The sequence below is a fragment of the Lithobates pipiens genome, unplaced genomic scaffold (genome assembly GCF_037356315.1).
Source record: "Lithobates pipiens isolate NorthernLeopardFrog02 unplaced genomic scaffold, aLitPip1_a1.2 Scaffold_8, whole genome shotgun sequence".
In the NCBI taxonomy this organism is placed as follows: Eukaryota; Metazoa; Chordata; class Amphibia; order Anura; family Ranidae; genus Lithobates; species Lithobates pipiens.
In genome coordinates, this window is record NW_027507903.1 from 114,156,090 (window position 1) to 114,174,188 (window position 18,099).

Genomic DNA, 18,099 nt, shown 5'->3' on the forward strand with positions numbered 1-18,099 from the left:
TCCATAAGCAAGCTTGTAATCCATAGCACTTATATCAAAGCAAATTTTCCCATAAGAAATAATGGAAACTAAAATGTTTCGTTCCACAACCATTTATTCATAAGTCCTTCAGTTTATAGTCCATATAAAAAGATTACAGCAATGTGATAGGTTGTGTAACTGTAGCACCCTGCTCCTAATGAGCAGACGCTATTGTTTTTGTAAATTTAAGTTGTCTGAAGCTGCAGTTTGGCTCAGGCTAATTATTTCAAATTTCTGGTTTCCATACCAGTTCTGCTGGGTTGTGCTAGTTTCCACTTGTGTCGCTTGGAAATGCAACAGGCTGAATGCATTGAATACCCCTTTTACTGAGAAATAGCCCAGTGGGAGTGCTTCACCCACTCTGCATTCTAGGTGGGGGTATTTAAGATACTGAGGCCATTTTGAGGTTTTTTCTTTTCCGGAGCTCGCTATCCTGACCTCATGGCCCTCCTGGCCTGAGGTGTGTGCTGCCTGTTCTTGTGTCTTGGGGCCGGTTGGCCCAAGGCTTTGCAACTGAAAGGGTATGCCCAAAAGTCTTGGGGCCTACCAACCCAGGGGTGGTCCTGTGCTGTCTTGCCTGCAGGGAGAAGCCAAGCGACTGGAGGATCGAGGGGAGTACTTTTTCAGGAGAGGACAAGGCTGGTATCTCCAGAAGAGCCTGGAGACTCAGTTGGAGGACGCAACCCGTGTCTCTAACCATACAGTATCGCCGGGTCGGCTGAAGGAAACTGGTACTGTGTGACAACTCTTTAATTTGTCAAGAAGTTCATTTAAATTTACAAATCTGTGGCAGAGACTGTTGGAGCATCTCACTGCTAGGTCAGTGAGAGAGGCCTATCTGGTGATTGCTAGATCCAGTCTGTGGAAGCTGTTTGTCCTCTGGATCATGGAAATACCTCTAAGGCCGCGTACACACGGGCGGACTGTTCGCCCAACTTTGTTTGTCAAACAGTTTCGGCAAACAGTCCGCTCAAAATTAGCATGGACGGACATGGCCACACACGGCACTTTTTGAGCGGACTGTTTCAGCGAACTGTTTGACAAACAGTTCGCTCAACTTTTGAAATGAACGGACTCGCCCACGTAAGGCGGAGGCAAATCCGCCCATTTCGAGCGCGTGTACAGGTAGGCGGGGCCCGCGAAGGAGACGTCGCGGGCTCCGCCGCCTGGAATGGACTTAAAGGGGAACCCCAACGCCGAAAAAAATCGGCGTGGGGTCCCCCCAAAGTCCACAACAGACCCTTGTCCGAGCACGCTACCCGGCCGGCCAGGAAAGGGGGGCGAGCGAGCGCGCCCCCCCTCCTGAGCCGTACCAGGCCGCGTGCCCTCAACATGGGGGGGTGCCTTGGGGAAGGGGGGGCCGCGCGGCCCCCCCACCCCAAAGCACCTTGTCCCCATGTTGATGAGGACAAGGGCCTCTTCCCGACAACCCTGGCCGTTGGTTGTCGGGGTCTGCGGGCGGGGGGCTTATCGGAATCCGGGAGCCCCCTTTAAGAAGGGGGCCCCCGGATACCGGCCCCCCACCCTATGTGAATGAGTATGGGGTACAATGTACCCCTACCCATTCACCTGTGAAATAAAGTACAAAAAAAAACACAACACAGAGAAAAAATATTTTATTGCACAGCTCCGGGGGTCTTCTCGCCGGACTCCTCCGCTATCTTCGTGTAGCTCTTTTACTAGCGGAGGAGCCCGGCTTTCTTCCTCCCCGCCGCCGGCCTCTTCTCCCGACTTCGGGGGTCTTGTCCCCCTCTTCGGTTCTTCTGCCGGGCCACCGCGCCTTCTTATAGCTCTTTTACAGGCGGTGGCCCGGTCTTCTGTCGCCGCTGCCTTACGTTCTTCTGTCGCCGCCTTCGGTTCTTCTGCCGGGCCACCGCGCCTTCTTGTAGCTCTTTTACAGGCGGTGGCCCGGTCTTCTGTCGCCGCTGTCGCTGTCGCCGTCGCCGCCTTCCGTTCTTCTTCTTCTTCTTGTTGTTCTTCTTCTTCCCCAGGAGATGTTGACACGTCGCTCTCTCCGGCCGGAATGCCAGAGCCGCGCTGTTCGGTCACTTATATAGTGACAATGGGGCGGTGTCACATGGTATATGTCACATGGGTTGGTCACATGGGTTGATGTCACATGGGGACTATGACATCGTAAGGGGGCGGGGTCACCTTGTGACCAACCCATGTGACATATACCATGTGACACCGCCCCATTGTCACTATATAAGTGACCGAACAGCGCGGCTCTGGCATTCCGGCCGGAGAGAGCGACGTGTCAACATCTCCTGGGGAAGAAGAAGAAGAACAAGAAGAAGAAGAAGAACGGAAGGCGGCGACGGCGACAGCGACAGCGGCGACAGAAGACCGGGCCACCGCCTGTAAAAGAGCTACAAGAAGGCGCGGTGGCCCGGCAGAAGAACCGAAGGCGGCGACAGAAGAACGGAAGGCAGCGGCGACAGAAGACCGGGCCACCGCCTGTAAAAGAGCTATAAGAAGGCGCGGTGGCCCGGCAGAAGAACCGAAGAGGGGGACAAGACCCCCGAAGTCGGGAGAAGAGGCCGGCGGCGGGGAGGAAGAAAGCCGGGCTCCTCCGCTAGTAAAAGAGCTACACGAAGATAGCGGAGGAGTCCGGCGAGAAGACCCCCGGAGCTGTGCAATAAAATATTTTTTCTCTGTGTTGTGTTTTTTTTTGTACTTTATTTCACAGGTGAATGGGTAGGGGTACATTGTACCCCATACTCATTCACATAGGGTGGGGGGCCGGTATCCGGGGGCCCCCTTCTTAAAGGGGGCTCCCGGATTCCGATAAGCCCCCCGCCCGCAGACCCCGACAACCAACGGCCAGGGTTGTCGGGAAGAGGCCCTTGTCCTCATCAACATGGGGACAAGGTGCTTTGGGGTGGGGGGGCCGCGCGGCCCCCCCTTCCCCAAGGCACCCCCCATGTTGAGGGCACGCGGCCTGGTACGGCTCAGGAGGGGGGGCGCGCTCGCTCGCCCCCCTTTCCTGGCCGGCCGGGTAGCGTGCTCGGACAAGGGTCTGTTGTGGACTTTGGGGGAACCCCCACGCCGATTTTTTTCGGCGTTGGGGTTCCCCTTTAAGCCCATTCTAGGCGGCGGAGCCCGCGACGTCTCCGTCGCGGGCCCCGCCTACCTTCACACGCGCTCGAAATGAGCAGTCTTCCCTCCGAGCGGGAACAGTTTGCTCATTTCGAAAGTAGCCTACACACGGGCGGACTGTTCGCTCAAACACAGTTTCAGCGGACAGTTTTTCGGAATTTCCGAAAGACTTTGTCCGTCAAACTGTCCGCTGAAACTGTCCGCTGAAAGCCCACACACGAGCGGACTGTCCGCCCAAACACTGTTCAGCGGACAAGGTTGGGCGAACAGTCCGCCCGTGTGTACGCGGCCTTACCCGCAATTACCAGGGCTCGGAACTCCCCTTAACCCTCTATCCCTCTATTGCAAAACTTTTATTTATCTCAAATAAATCTTGGAAAAGGGACTAAGTGTAGGAACCAACATTTATTAATTCACTTTACAACGGGACCCCTGAGACGGAGAAGCGAGCAGGTGAGGTAACGGTAAGCTCAATAAAATCCAGAAGCTCCTTCGGGGGTCAGTGCTACATAACGATAAAATGTCCATCCACAAATGGAAGCCTCCACAAGGGGATTAGAAGCAAAATCCAGCAGGAGCTACAGAGTATAAAAGAGAATACAGGTGCCTCCAAGTGTAGCAATATGTTGCTATATGTTGTACCTTCATTAAATGTAACCATATTGCTACACTTACAGGCGCCTCTCTTCTCTTTTATACTCAGTTATGACATCACTTTACTTGTATATCAAGACATCACTTATATATCAAGTCAAAATTTGTTTAAAAATGTTGCTCGTCTTGCAAGACGCTCTCAAACCAAGGTTTTACTGTCTATCCTAATATAATCAGTCTTATGGTTTATCTGCTCAACTTCAAAATGTTTCATTAATTCAGTAAGTATAATTTTGCACTTATTTTATGATACATGATTAGAAAATCAAATAATTTTTTTTCCAGATTCCTGAACAATTAACCGACAGTGAGAAGTTTTCTCTTCTAAGCAAATTGGAAAAGTCACAAGCAAGAGTACAGAGCCTAGAGAGAGAGGTAAGCTCCCATATTATACAAATCATCAGTGAACTAATATACCTGATTCTGTTGTTATAGTTTTGTATTCTAACATTATCACTTCTACTGTCAGCTGGAGGATTCAGCCCGACGATGGGGCCGTGATAAACAGCAACACCTTACACAGATTTCAGAGCAGCAGATGGGATTCAGCCGGACCCAGGCCACTATCTTGCACCACTTTCCTACTGTAAGAAATATTATTATATATTATTATTACATTTCTCTTCTGTGCTGAATGACAGATTCTTTTCTGAAAGACAGTGTCTAGTCCTAGATTTCGAGAATAGACATTCTTTAAAGTGACACCAAACAATATACTTATTGTCTAAATATAATCCACACACATTGAATAGTTAAAGCGGAACAAAAGGCTAAACGTTAAAAGTTAAAAAAAAAATGTGAACAGGCAGGTTTTTTTTATTTCATAAGGAACATGCAAGGCTTCTTCTGCATTAAAATAGAATTTACCTGCCTGTTCATAATGCTCAGCACATTTCCCACACAGGGCTAGGGATAAGCTTTGAGTTCGAGTCAAACTCACGTTCGACTCGAACATTGGCTGTTCGCCAGTTCGCCGAACATCGAACAATTTTGTGTGTTCGCGGCAAATTCGAAAGCCGCTGAACACCCTTTTAAAGACTATGGGATATGCATGGTATTGTCATAAAAAGTGTTTGGGGACCTGGGTCCTGCCCCAGGAGACATGTATCAATGCAAAAAAAAGTTTTTTTCGGGAGCAGTGATTTTAATAATTGTTAAAGTGAAACAATAAAGTGTAATATTCCTTTCAATTTCGTACCTGGGGGGTGTCTATAGTATGCCTGCAAAGGGGCGCAAGTTTCCCGTGTTTAGAACAGTCTGACAGCAAAATGACATTTCTAAAGGAAAAAAGTCATTTAAAACTACTCGCGGCTACAATGAATTGTCGGTCCGCAATACACATAACAGTTAATTGATAAAAACGGCATGGGGATTTCCCCTTAGGGGAACCCCGAACCAAAATTGAAGAATAAATGCGTCGGAGTCCCCCTCAATTCCATACCAGGCCCTTCAGGTCTGGTATGGATATTAAGGGGAACCCCGTGCCAAAACTTTTGATCACCTCTGAGTTTTTTTTTTTTTTTTCTCTATAAACAAAAAAAGAGCCACAATTTTGAAAAAAACACAATATCTTTTACTTTTTGCTATAATAAATATCCCACTTTAAAGAAAAAAAAAAACATTTTTTCCTCAGTTTAGGCCGATATGTATTCTTCTACATATTTTTGGTAAAAAAAAATCACAATAAGCGTATATTGATTGGCTTGCACAAAAGTTATAGCATCTACAAAATAGGGGATAGATTTATGGCATTTTTATTATTATTTATTTTTTCCTGGTAATGTCGGCGATCTGCGATTTATATCGGGACTGCGACATTATGGCAGACACATCGGACACTTTTGACACATTTTTGGGACTACTGACAATTATACAGCGATCATTGCTATAAAAATGCACTGATTACTGTAAATAATGTCACTGGCAGTGAAGGGGTTAACACTAGGGGGCAATCAAGGGGTTAACTGTGTTCCCTCAGTGTGTTCTAACTGAAGGGATGGGACTGACCAAGGTGGTGACAGATCGCTGTTCGTACTTTGTATGAACAGCAATCAGTCTCTTCTTCCCTGGTTCTCACTCTGTCACAAGCAATCACAGGTGCAGTCATCGCGCCCGCCGGGCACTCGCATTTACTCCACCGAAAAGCCGCAGGCACACGCACACGCCCCTATTAGCCACAATGGCTAACACGCACACGCCCCTATTAGCCACACGCACACGCCCCTATTAGCCATAAGGTAACGTCGATTTCCCCAGCCAAGCCAACCTGCCACAGTGAAACTGCAGCGGCTGTTCTGCAAGTGGTTAAAACAAACCCCTAATGCCTAGATCAGAAAATCAGACAAAAAATACCGCTTTCGAAGCAATAGTACGATAATCTGATCGTTAATACACAGTTTTCGATAGCCGATACTGAGAGTTCATCCTTAATTATCCAAAGGGAAAAATACAAACATTTTTCTCGTATGATTTTCGTTTAATCGGTACAGTTTTCGTCTGAAAAAAAAACAGAAGCGCAAGACCATGCATGCTCCAAAACTAAAGAATGCATTACAATACATTACAACACATTACATCTCTTCTGAAGTTGTATTCTGTCGTATGAGAATTTTCGTAAGTTTAGTAACCTCTTTATTTTTGATATGAGACTAGCATGCAAAAAAATGGATGATTGTTCATCCGATATTCTCATTGTGTGTACAAGGCTTAAGTCTGCAAACATAGGTAGTGTACCACCAAAGCACCCGAAATCAAATAAAGCTCAATGATTTGTAGCAAACTTGTCCACTACTTTTCTTCTGTCTCTTCTATATCTCACTAGTTCTTTCAACTCTCACAGTGATAATATCAACTTTCTCTCTAGAGAGTTAGCAGCTTTCCTGTGCCATGCTTCTGTCACTCCTATGATACCCACCTTCATACAAGTTAAACCAACCATCTTGACAAATGCTGACAGCATTCTTTGTATAAAGGCCAGTTGATAAGAAAAAAAAAGCCTTTAACAAGTATCCCCTAGTTTTCAGGAGACTGCAATACTTTGAAGATCATCTGTTCTGTCTCCTTGTAGATCAATCAGATGTCAAGTGTATACCTAATCACCTTAAACTGCCCGTTCTAAAGCCCTTAATCCATAAAATCTTGCAGAAACAGCCGCAACAGTTCACAAATCATGCTGAACTGTTATGCTGTGTACACACGATTGGAATTCTGGCCAGAAAAAGACAGATGAGAGCTTTTCATCAGAAAATGCGACCGCGTGTATGCTCCATCAGAATTTAGCTGTCCGAATTTCCGCCAGCCAAAAATTGATAGCATGTTCTCAAGTTTTCAGATGGAAAAACTTTCTATCAGAAATTACGATCGTGTGTATGCAATTCCGACGCGCCAAAAATCACGCATGCTCAGATTCAACTAGGAGGCGGAAGCTATTGGCTACTGGCTATTGAACTTCCTTTTTCTAGTCCCATCGTATGTGTTGTACGTCCGCGTTCTGAACGATCGGAATTTGGTGTGACCGTAGGTAAGACAGCTTGAGTGGAATTCCGTTGGGAAAACCATCAGAGCTTTTCCCGATGAGAATTCCGATTGTGTGTATGCGGCATTACACAGTGAGCAAAATGTCACTTTCAGCCTTTCCACCACATTCTAGCATGGCTACCGACTTTGTTAGTAAGTTGCTAATGCTGGCCATAGATATAATAATACAATCATAAGAATATATCGAATTATACACTCACAAGGATTAAAGTAGTTGTAAAGCTCAGACATGAAATAAGAACAAAGCATGTCCTTTTATAGTGTGTACTTGTCTCAATCCAGAGCACAAAGTGTCATTTCTGTCTGATGCCTCATTCCTCTGCTATGTGCATGAGTCACTTCTGACAAATTTTCCTGACACCATGAGGTAAAAAGGCAACGGGGAGAGTTTTACGCTGTGAGCCTCCTCTCTTTTCTTTAACTTTCCTGAATGGACCTTCTTTTCTGAATTGGAGTGTCTGGGAAGATTTTAAGAGCCAGGTAATTTCCTGTGCATGAGTATTTCTACCATGGGCTGTTTGACTGTTTTTTAAATAAGCAGTCGAATAAATCTGTTAAATGAGTTGAACCACTGGGTGTATTGTTAAAGTGATTGTTTTTAAATAAAATGTAAACCTTTACAAACAAACATGTTATACTTATCTGCTCTGTGCAATGGTTTTGCACAGAGCAGCTCTGATCCTTCTCTTTTCGTGTTTACCGCTGGCTTGCTAAGGGGGCACTCGTGCTTGCTCGAGCTTGGCCCCACCCCCTTCTACTTCCTTACTGGCCGTGATTGACAGCAGCAGGAGCCAATGGCTCCTCCCGCTGTCTCTGAGCCATTAAGGAGGGAGAGAGCCAGGAGAGCCTCTGCTCCCAAGCACATCTAGGATCGAGATCAGACTCAGGCGGGTATAAGTATGGGGGGGGGGGGGGGGGGCTGGGGGGAAGCTGCATGCAAAAAAAAATGTAACCTTAATGCATAGAATGCATTAGGGTAAAAAAACCTTTCTACCTTAAGAACCATTTTAAGGGTATGAAGCACAGGCACTTTACCACATTGGATATGAAGACAGCTGGCACATTTTTCACTTTTCTGGAACTCATTTTTCAAACACTAAATGGTGTATAGACTTCCAAATGGCTATATCTGATATATTTTATTTAATGTAGACGTATTAATCATGCACATTTCATGGATTTGCACTGTAGGATTTATATGACCTATATGGGAATTTTATGTATTGAATACATTTTTGTGGGTAGCACTCTATGCTTTTTATGCTAATATCCTAATACAACAACTTGGTCTTGTTGGCTGTTCCGTTAGATTTTTTTGGTTTTGATTTAATAGTACAATTGTTTGATACAACAATCATTTTAAAAAAAGAACTGTATCTTTTTGGAAACTGAACAGATTGGGAGGCTTTATCAATGAATTTGAGTGAAAATGGCAACCAGTTCTGATAGAAAATCAATCTGAAACTAGCCAAACTAACCTTTTTCCTTTTTTGTGTGTGTCCATTGATTGCTTTTAAACAAACGGTCATGTAAAATTATCAAATCTGTGCCAACTTAGTGTTACATGCATGGCAACCTAAGGCCTCCTTCACAGTCATTTACCCACATACATCGGATTTCAGCAACAAGAATCAGCAAAGACACTAAACCTGAACAAAGTAGTAATGACAGGATGACAGCAGCCATCACTGTTTGCGTGTACTGCAGCCACGCAGCAAGCAGTTACCTTTGGTTAGAGACGGGTGTTCAAGCCTGGATGCAGTTAGATACAGGCTGAGTAACCACAGCTATGTGCATGCACCTTTTATTGCAGTCGCTGTCATTCCAGATGCAACGATCCACTGTTTCTTGCAGATTTAATCTGATATATGCAGGTAAATGCCCATGTGAAGGAAACCTAAGGAGATTGGGGTTTAGGGAGGGGAGGTAGACAGTCTAAACCTAGCCCTAAATGTAATCCGTTCGAAAAGTTTTTAGTGACATCCAAAAGTGTCTTATGATAAATCCCTTAAATCTTCGTTAAAGGATTTTTATGCTGTTTAAATATTTGACTTGTGTAGTGGACTGCATTTGTGATTGTGGGGTTTTACACAATTTTTAGTAGAGCATTTTTTAAATAGTTTAGTACTGTACTGTCCTTTTCATCACCTGACAGGTTCTCTTTAAATATTTTGTGAGCTTCACACACACACACACACACACACACATTTTTATTTCAATAGGTGAATTTGCTCTAATTACTATCTACTTACCCTTTTTCATCTTGCCTTTGCAGAAAGACCAAGACCCTCCCACGAAGAGACATGTCAAGCTTGATCCTTTAATTTGACTTTTACAGAACTACAAAAGAACAGTACATGTTTTTTAAACTGTTACAAAGCAATGGAGAGATACCGTTATCAAGGTGATAAAGTATTTTCCTGGAATCCATTAGAAGCTCCCATTCCTGGTGAGAGAGACTATAAATGGTCACAAAATTATTCTGAAACCACCCAGGAAAACACAGAGCAAACCCTAAGATGCAGGATGCCGGGAAGTGTATTGAATGAAAGAAATTATTTATGTTTTAACCTTTTTTTTTATTTTTTATTAATGCTGAAAGTAGTAAAATAATAAAATAAATTGTTTCATTATAAAGCAATAGGAACCATCTTTCTTTGTTGTTTTATACAGAACACGAATGACTTGTCCACATGCACAAATAAAATATTAAACATTTTTTGACACTATTACTAAGGTAAATTCTTAATTTTTTGAAAGCTAGTGGCGTGTGAAATACACTCAAAAACTTCAGCCATTGCCAAAAAAATGTGCACACACATAAATAGTGAAACACAAAAACATGCAATGGTTGTACACAAGCCCTGTAAAATCAGAGGGCCTTTCCCTGATCCCCCGGGTCGGTAGGCTCCAGACAGGTACTCGGATACTTCACACTTGGTCCATCTGGCTGAAACCAGACAGACCCACCCAAGTACTCGGTGGGGACCCCCTCCCCCGAAGGGAGACTCCATGACAGAGGGCGAACTAAGCCAGAAGGCCATGTCCACACTCTTCCAAGATTTTCAGGTTAGGCCCGAGAACCTACACCCTACCAGGCACACGTGCAAAAACATGTACAAACATAGAAATACAAAAAGTGACAAACAAAGGGCTTAAATAAAAGAAAGTGGGGGAGAAGGAAGTGGAGAGGAGAGTGAAAAGCGCTCATTGTGTAAAACAACGACTAGGCCCTCTAGCCAGGAATAATAAAATTCCTCCGGTCCCGGCCAAAAGGCTCAGCCCAGGAGGCAGGTGAGAAGAAAGTGTGTATTGGTGCAGTGACCATGGTGCCATAAATCAAAGTGACCCTCACTCACAGTGAATGTATGGCACCCCTGGACTGCCACTCCAGGGGCCCATACACCATAGTCTTTCTTTCCAACCAGACAAGTGCAGCCCCTACCCCAACAGGTTCTGAGAGCTTAGGGAGAGCCCCTGTCAGGGCTGGCTTAGCCCTTCCTCCACTGGGCTAGCCACTCAGCTGTTGGCTAATTGCCAGCTCTCTTCTCTTTCTACAGTTACCAGCTGTTCCCGATGATGCTCGTCTGACCTGCCTATTCAAAGCCTTCCAGCTCATTTCTCCTTTGCCTTCACGTTGGTCACATCACAAGGAACCATCTCCTGCTATTTGTTTCAAGACTGGCTTGCTGACATCCCTCCTGGCTTCTTATCCTGCTTGCAGTTGCTCTCCTTGGATCCCTGACTTCAGGCCTGGCTGATTACCCGATCTGGTTAATGAACTTTGGACTGGCTGACTACCCGATCTGGCTACTGGACTCTGGCTATGCTTGACTACGCTTTTTCTTTTTACCTTTTTATTTTTATTAATAAACAAGTGTGATTTGATTGTACTTCTGTTTCAGTCTGATTCATGGTTCCTGATGCCGCGTACACACGAGCGGATTGTATGACGTACTTAGTCCGTCATACAATCCGACGGACAGTCCGTCATACTTTCCACTGAACGGACTTGACCACACACGGATAGCCAAACAGTCCGACGAAAGCTTGCGCGATGACGTGTACAGCACGTACAACGGGACTAGAAATAGGAAGTCCAATACACAGCAAAGCACCTTTCCGCCGTGTAAATCCTTTCTGAGCATGCGCCATTCTTAGTCCGTCGAACTAGCCTACTGACGAGCGGATTGTCCGCTGAAACCAAAGTACGACGGACAGAATTTCCAAAAATCCGAAATACTTAGTACGCCAGACTGCACGCTGAAAAAGTCAGCTGAAGCCCACACACGAGCGGACTGTCCGCTGAAATGTGTTTCGGCGGACTAAGTAGGCCATACAGTCCGCCCGTGTGTATGCGGCATGACAGTACGTGAAGGCCATGAATTCAGAAGATACAGTCAATCCACTTCTTGGTAATATTTTTTCCAGATTGGATGAGCACGATCACCACATGGATCAGTTTGCCTTGGCATTACAAATGCTCCTGAATCGCATGGCTCACCTGGAATCCCCCACGGTGGCTGCTCCGGTGGGCCGTCCCTGCTGCTGCGTCAGTCTCTGTGCAGGCACCCGCCTCGAGTATTACCTCTACAAGAGGTATGTCTGGTTCTGCTCCGCTTCCCCAGCGATTTGGGGGCGATCCAGTTCAATGCAGAGGGTTTCTCAATCAGGCTGAGATATACTTCGAAATGCTGCCCCAGGCGTTTCCCACGGACAGAAGCAAAGTAGGTTTCGTGATATCTTTGCTTTCTGAGAGAGCCTTGGCCTGGTCTAACCCTCTATGGGAGACACAGAAACCTGTTGTCTTGAGTTACCCTCACTTTGTGGCCTCCTTTAAAAGGGTTTTTGACGTTCCCGAAAGCTCCGCTTCTGCTGCCAAGTGCCTCATGTCCATCAAACAGAGTACGAGAACTGTTGCCGACTATGCCATTAAATTACATACTCTGGCAGCAGAGGTTGCTTGGAACAATGAGGCCCTCGTGGCTGCTTTTTCCCATGGTCTCTCGGATTCCATCAAGGATGAGATAGCAGCCCGAGATATACCCACTGAGCTGGAGAGCTTGATCTCGTTTGCCATCCTCATTGACTCCAGCTTGCGAAAGCTTCCTGTACGTTTGCCTCTGAGCTTTGTAGTCCCACCCATGCCTCCCTCACCTCCCATGCCTCCTGGTACCGAGTTGGTCAGTGAAGAGGAACCCATGAACCTGGGCTTCACGCGTCTCTCTGCGGATGAGAGAGCCTTTAAGAGGAGGGAGAGATTGTGCCTTTATTGTGGCCAGGCAGGTCACTTTTTGAAGTCTTGTCCTACCTGTCCAGGGAACGCCGGAATCTTGAGGTCCTGTCATGGACAGACCTTAGGTGGCGTTGTTTCGTCCCCAGTTATCCAGAAGGATAAGCCCCTGGTTTTGGTCACCCTTTCTTGGGCTGAGTCATCCATCGAGATACAGGCTCTAATCGACTCTGGGTCTGCAGGCCTGTTCATTGATGCTGCATTTGTTTCGCAGCACTCGATTCCACTGCAGCTGCGTGATACTCCACTTGCCATTGAGGCTCTTGACGGGGGGCCTTTACAGCCTGCTCATGTGACTCATGAGACGGTTCCGTTGTCCATGGCTGCATGGGCTCTTCACCATGAGATAATCCAATTCCAAGTTATTTCCTCAACCAGATTTCCGCTGGTTATTGGTTATCCTTGGTTACAGAGGCACAACCCCTCTTTTGATTGGCTCTGTGCTGAGGTTCTCTCCTGGTCACCACAATGCAGTGAGACATGCTTCCTGAAGCTATCTAAGGTCCTGTGCACTGCTTCACTCCCCTCTCTGCCAGAGGAGCACCATGGTCTTTGATAAAGGTCAAGTCGGTAGTTTGCCTCCACACCGGCCTTATGATTGCGCAATTGACCTTCAACCTGGTGCCATACCTCCTCGTGGCCGGGTTTACCCTTTGTCGGTCTTGGAGGATAAGGCCATGGAGGAGTATGTTCCTGACGCACTTTCTCAAGGTTTCATCCGCAAATCCTCGTCTCCTGCTGGTGCTGGTTTCTTCTTTGTGGAAAAGAAGAGCGGTGAACTGAAACCTTGTATAGATTATAGGGGGTCTCAATCGTGTCACGATTAAGAATGCCTACCCAATTCCATTGATTACTGAGTTATTTGACTGCCTCAAGGGAGCAACGATTTTCACGAAGCTTGACCTGAGAGGGGCATACAATCTTGTGCGCATTAAGGAGGGCGACGAGTGGAAAACTGCCTTTAATACCAGAACAGGCCATTATGAATACCTGGTAATGCCTTTTGGCCTTTGTAACGCCCCGACAGTTTTCCAGAAATGTATTAATGATGTCCTCCGAGATTTGTTGCAATTGTGTGTGGTGGTTTATCTCAATGATATCCTCATATTTTTCAAGTCCCTGGAGAGCCACCACACAGATGTCTGTCGTAGCTGCCTGTCCCGTGTGTGCTCAGAGTAAGACTCCACGACACCTTCCAGTGGGCCTCCTACAACCCATACCCAATAGAGAGAGGCCCTGGACTTGCCTGTCTATGGATTTCATTGTGGAATTGCCCAATTCCCAAGGCAACACTGTTGTCCTTATGGTGGATGACCGGTTCTCATTTTTGCTCGGGAGTTCTTTCGCTTACATGGGCTACCCAAGGTGATTGTCTCGGACAGGGGCAATCAGTTTGTCTCCCAGTTCTGGCGAGCCTTTTGTGCACAGTTGGGAATCCAGCTTGCGTTCTCTTCTGCGTATCACCCGCAGTCTAATGAGGCCGCAGAACGAGCCAATCAGTCCTTGGAGCAATTCCTACTTTGCTATATTTCTGACCATCATAACAACTGGTCTGACCTATTACCTTGGGCAGAGTTTTCTCACAACAGTGCCTTGAATTCTGCCTCCCGATTGTCTCCTTTATGGCGAATTATGGTTTCCAACCTTCCATGTTGCCTGACTCGTTTGTTCCGCAGAGTATTCCTGCGTTAGAGGAGCACCTCCGTGGTCTTCGTTCCACTTGGGTACAAGTCCAAGAGGCTTTGCGTCATGCTAATGATAGGTACAGACACCATGCTGACCGCAGATGCCTGCCTGTGCCTTCCTGCCAGGTTGGGGACAGGGTCTGGCTGTCATCTCGCAACCTCCGGCTTTGTGTTCCCTCACTGAAGTTTGCACCTCGGTTTATTGGGCCTTTCCGTATCCTTCGTAGGATTAACCCAGTAGCTTACGCATTGGACCTTCCTCCTAGTATGCGCATCTCAAATGTGTTTCATGTCTCCAATTGAAACCGTTGGTCTGTAACCAATTTACCACCTCAGTGCCACATCATCACCCTATTCAGGTTGAGAACTATGAGGAGTATGAGGTACAATCCATTGTTGACTCCCGTAGGTTCCATGGGTACATACAGTACCCGGTGCATTGGAAGGGGTACGGTCTGGAGGAACACTCCTGGGTTTCATCCTCTGACGTACATTCCCCTGTCCTCCTACATGAGTTCCATAGATGGTTTCCCCTCAAGCCCGGTGGCCCTCCAAGGAAGAGGGGTCATTGAGGGGAGGTACTGTCAGGGCTGGCTTAGCCCTTCCTCCTCTGGGCTAGCCGCTCATCTGTCGGCTAATTGCCAGCTCTCTTCTCTTTCCACAGTTACCAGCTGTTCCCGATAATGCTCGTCTGACCTGCCTATTTAAAGCCTTTCAGCTCATTTCTCCTTTGCCTTCACGTTGGTCACATCACAAGTAACCATCTCCTGCTGTTTGTTTCAAGACTGGCTTGCTAACATCCCTCCTGGCTTCTTATCCTGCTTGCAGTTGCTCTCCTTGGATCCCTGACTTCAGGCCTGGCTGATTACCTGATCTGGTTAATGAACTTTGGACTGGCTGACTACTTGATCTGGCTATACTTGACTACGCTTTTTCTTTTTACCTTTTTCTTTTTATTAATAAACAAGTGTGATTTGATTGTACTTCTGTCTCAGTCTGATTCATGGTTCCTGAGAGTCCCTGACCCCAAGGCTTAACCACCGCTCCCGTCACTTCTACCTAACTACATTCGGGAAGTACTATCCGCCCCCCCGGTGGAAAAGGGGGGGGCCAGTGCTCTCTCCCAATAAGCTGACTGGAGCAAGGACTACACTAATCTAGGCCAGAAGGCCAGGGACCTGACCCTTCGGCCAGACCCGGTGCAGCACCCATCCTCACCAGGAACACCCTTCCAGACAGCTCAGACTATTGAACTTACATAGCTCTCCCCTTTGGGAGTAGCACAGCGCCTCCTCTGGCAACTGATAAAAACAGATCCTACACTTGATCTTAGCCAAAAGGCCAAGACTAAGGTAAACCCTTAATAATACAGAATTGGGGAAAACGAAAATTCCTAAAACAAAATACAGACATAGTCCTACATATAGTGAGGCATCTAGTTTAAAACTCAGCTCTAGTTTGGGCAAACCCCCCACCTACTGGAGAGCCCTCACCACCTTGTAGTCCCCTTGCATTCCTTTGTTTCTTTTACGTTACATACCTTGTTTTGGAACTGTCATTGATCTGATCACATAAAGCCCCCAGGTCCAGTTCTTCACATTGTTTTCTTCATTCTCCTGTGAACCCAGGGTGTCATTTACCTTTAGGGGAACAACAGCTGGAACCAGAGGAAAACACGGAGCGCTGTGCTGGAGTGTGGAGATAATGAGCACTGCTTTTGGACCCTTCTTTTTTTTTAAACAATGGTTTTTTTTAGAGGATAGGTGTGTTTTAACTCCATACCCTTCTTCCCTCCTTCAGCATCAGCAACAAAATATATACAGTATAGAGTAAGTGATCATTCAGCCCTTCCGTTGTTTTGCCTGTACACAGCTGTACAGTTCACATTCTTTTCAGACCTAATTTCTATTACATAGCTTGGCACATAGCACTGAAAACAGCATAAAGATTCATGTAAATCCTCTGGAACATGAACTAATGTACAGACAAGGACTTCCATTATTCTCTCAAACAGTAGCCCCCTATACCTAGGTGAGTGTACAGTGATGCTTTGGGTTATGGTATTATTATTACATATCCTAGTATATGTAAAGAGGTGATAAGGGGGAACCGCCAAGGAAACTAATGAAAGTCCCTTTGGATCCCTTGATAGATACGCCAGATATCTTCCATTTTCATCATTCTAGTACATGCCATTAATTTATACATTCCGCAGGGGCGGACTGGCCAGTTGGTCACTCGGGCGCCGCCCGAGAGCCAAGGCCATTAAGGGCCACATGAGAGGCCACTTGAAGAGGCTGTATTATATGCCGTTACAGTGATGCAGATTATAATACTGCTAAAGGCGCGCTACTCCCCGCCGGCCCCTCCTTCCCTCCCGTCAGTCCCAGGTGCTTGTACTGTATGCATTGTGACATCACCTGGGACGGACGAGAAGAGTAGAAAGGCTGGCAGGGAGAATCGCGCCATTAGAAGTATTATTATTGGCATCCGGTGAGTGAAGCTGAGACACCAGGGCTGCCACAAGTGATGGGGGGGTACAGATGTATATGCCCCGGGCCCCAACGTGACCGCAGGAAGGCCCATGATACTCCCCTCACCCCCCCACCCCACAGTGTCCTACTGTGTGTGTGTCCCCCTGTGTGTGTCCTCCTGTGTGTGTGTCCTCCTGTGTGTGTGTCCCCCCCTGTGTGTGTGTGTGTCCCTGTGTGTGTCCTCCTGTGTGCGTGTCCTCCTGTGTGTAGGTGTCTCCCTGTGTGTAGGTGTCCCACTGTGTGTGTGTTCTCCTGTGTAGTGTTCTCCCTCCAGTGTTCACCTGTGTGTGTGCATTCTCTCTCCAGTGTCCCCCTGTGTGTCCGTTCTCCCTCCAGTGTCCCCCTGTGTGTGCGTTCTCCCTCCAGTGTCCCCCTGTGTGTGCGTTCTCCCTCCAGTGTTCCTCTGTGTGTGTGTTCTCCCTCCAGTGTCCCCCTGTGTGTGTGTTCTCCCTCCAGTGTCCCCCTGTTTGTGTGTGCATTCTCCCTCCAATGTCCCCCTGTGTGTGTGTGTTCTACCTCCAGTGTCCCCCTGTGTGTGTGCGTTCTCCCTTCAGTGTCCCCTCGTGTGTGTTCTCCCTCCAGTGTCCCCCTGTGTGTGTGCTCTCCCTTCAGTGTCCTCCTGTGTGTGTTCTCCCTCCAGTGTCCCCCTGTGTGTGTTCTCCCTCCAGTGTACCCCTGTGTGTGTGTGCATTCTCCCTCCAATGTCCCCCTGTGTGTGTGCTCTCCCTTCAGTGTCCCCCTGTGTGTGTTCTCCCTCCAGTGTCCCCCTGTTTGTGTGTGTTCTCCCTCCAGTGTCCCCCTGTGTGTGTGTTCTCCCTCCAGTGTCCCCCTGTGTGTGTGCGTTCTCCCTCCAGCGTCGCCCTGTGTGTGTGCGTTCTCCCTCCAATGTCCCCCTGTGTGTCTGTGCGTTCTCCCTCCAGTGCCCGATGCGTGTGTTCGCCCTCCAGTGTACCCCTGTGTGTGTGTGCATTCTCCCCTCAATGTCCTCCTGTGTGTGTGTTCTCCCTTCAGTGCCCCCCTGTGTGTGTGTGCGTTCTCCCTCCAGTGTCCCCCTGTGTGTGCTCTCCCTCCAGTGTCCCCCTGTGTGTGCGTGTTCTCCCTCCAGTGTCCCCCTGTGTGTGTTCTCCCTCCAGTGTCCCCCTGTGTGTGTGTTCTCCCTACAGTGTCCCCTTGTGTGGGTGTGTGTTCTCCCTCCAGTACCCCCCTGTGTGTGTTCTCCCTCCAGTGTCCCTCTGTGTGTGTGTTCTCCCTCCAGTGTCCCCCTGTGTGTGTG

At 47.3% G+C, this 18,099-nt stretch overlaps 1 protein-coding gene and 1 pseudogene across 1 annotated transcript in view; one reads left to right on the plus strand and one right to left on the minus strand.

Moving 5' to 3' along the window:
• Window positions 1-10,043, plus strand: part of CCDC33 (coiled-coil domain containing 33) — a 214,027-nt gene extending 203,984 nt beyond the window's left edge. The window contains exons 21-23 of the mRNA XM_077472696.1: window positions 4,063-4,152; window positions 4,247-4,363; window positions 9,590-10,043. Of these exons, the coding sequence (XP_077328822.1) occupies window positions 4,063-4,152; window positions 4,247-4,363; window positions 9,590-9,643 (261 nt within the window). The 3' untranslated portion in view covers window positions 9,644-10,043. The remainder of the gene's footprint in view (window positions 1-4,062; window positions 4,153-4,246; window positions 4,364-9,589) is intronic.
• Window positions 10,044-15,526: 5,483 nt separating this feature from the next.
• LOC143964685 (U2 spliceosomal RNA) lies at window positions 15,527-15,646 on the minus strand (annotated as a pseudogene).
• Between the last annotated feature and the right edge of the window lie 2,453 nt (window positions 15,647-18,099).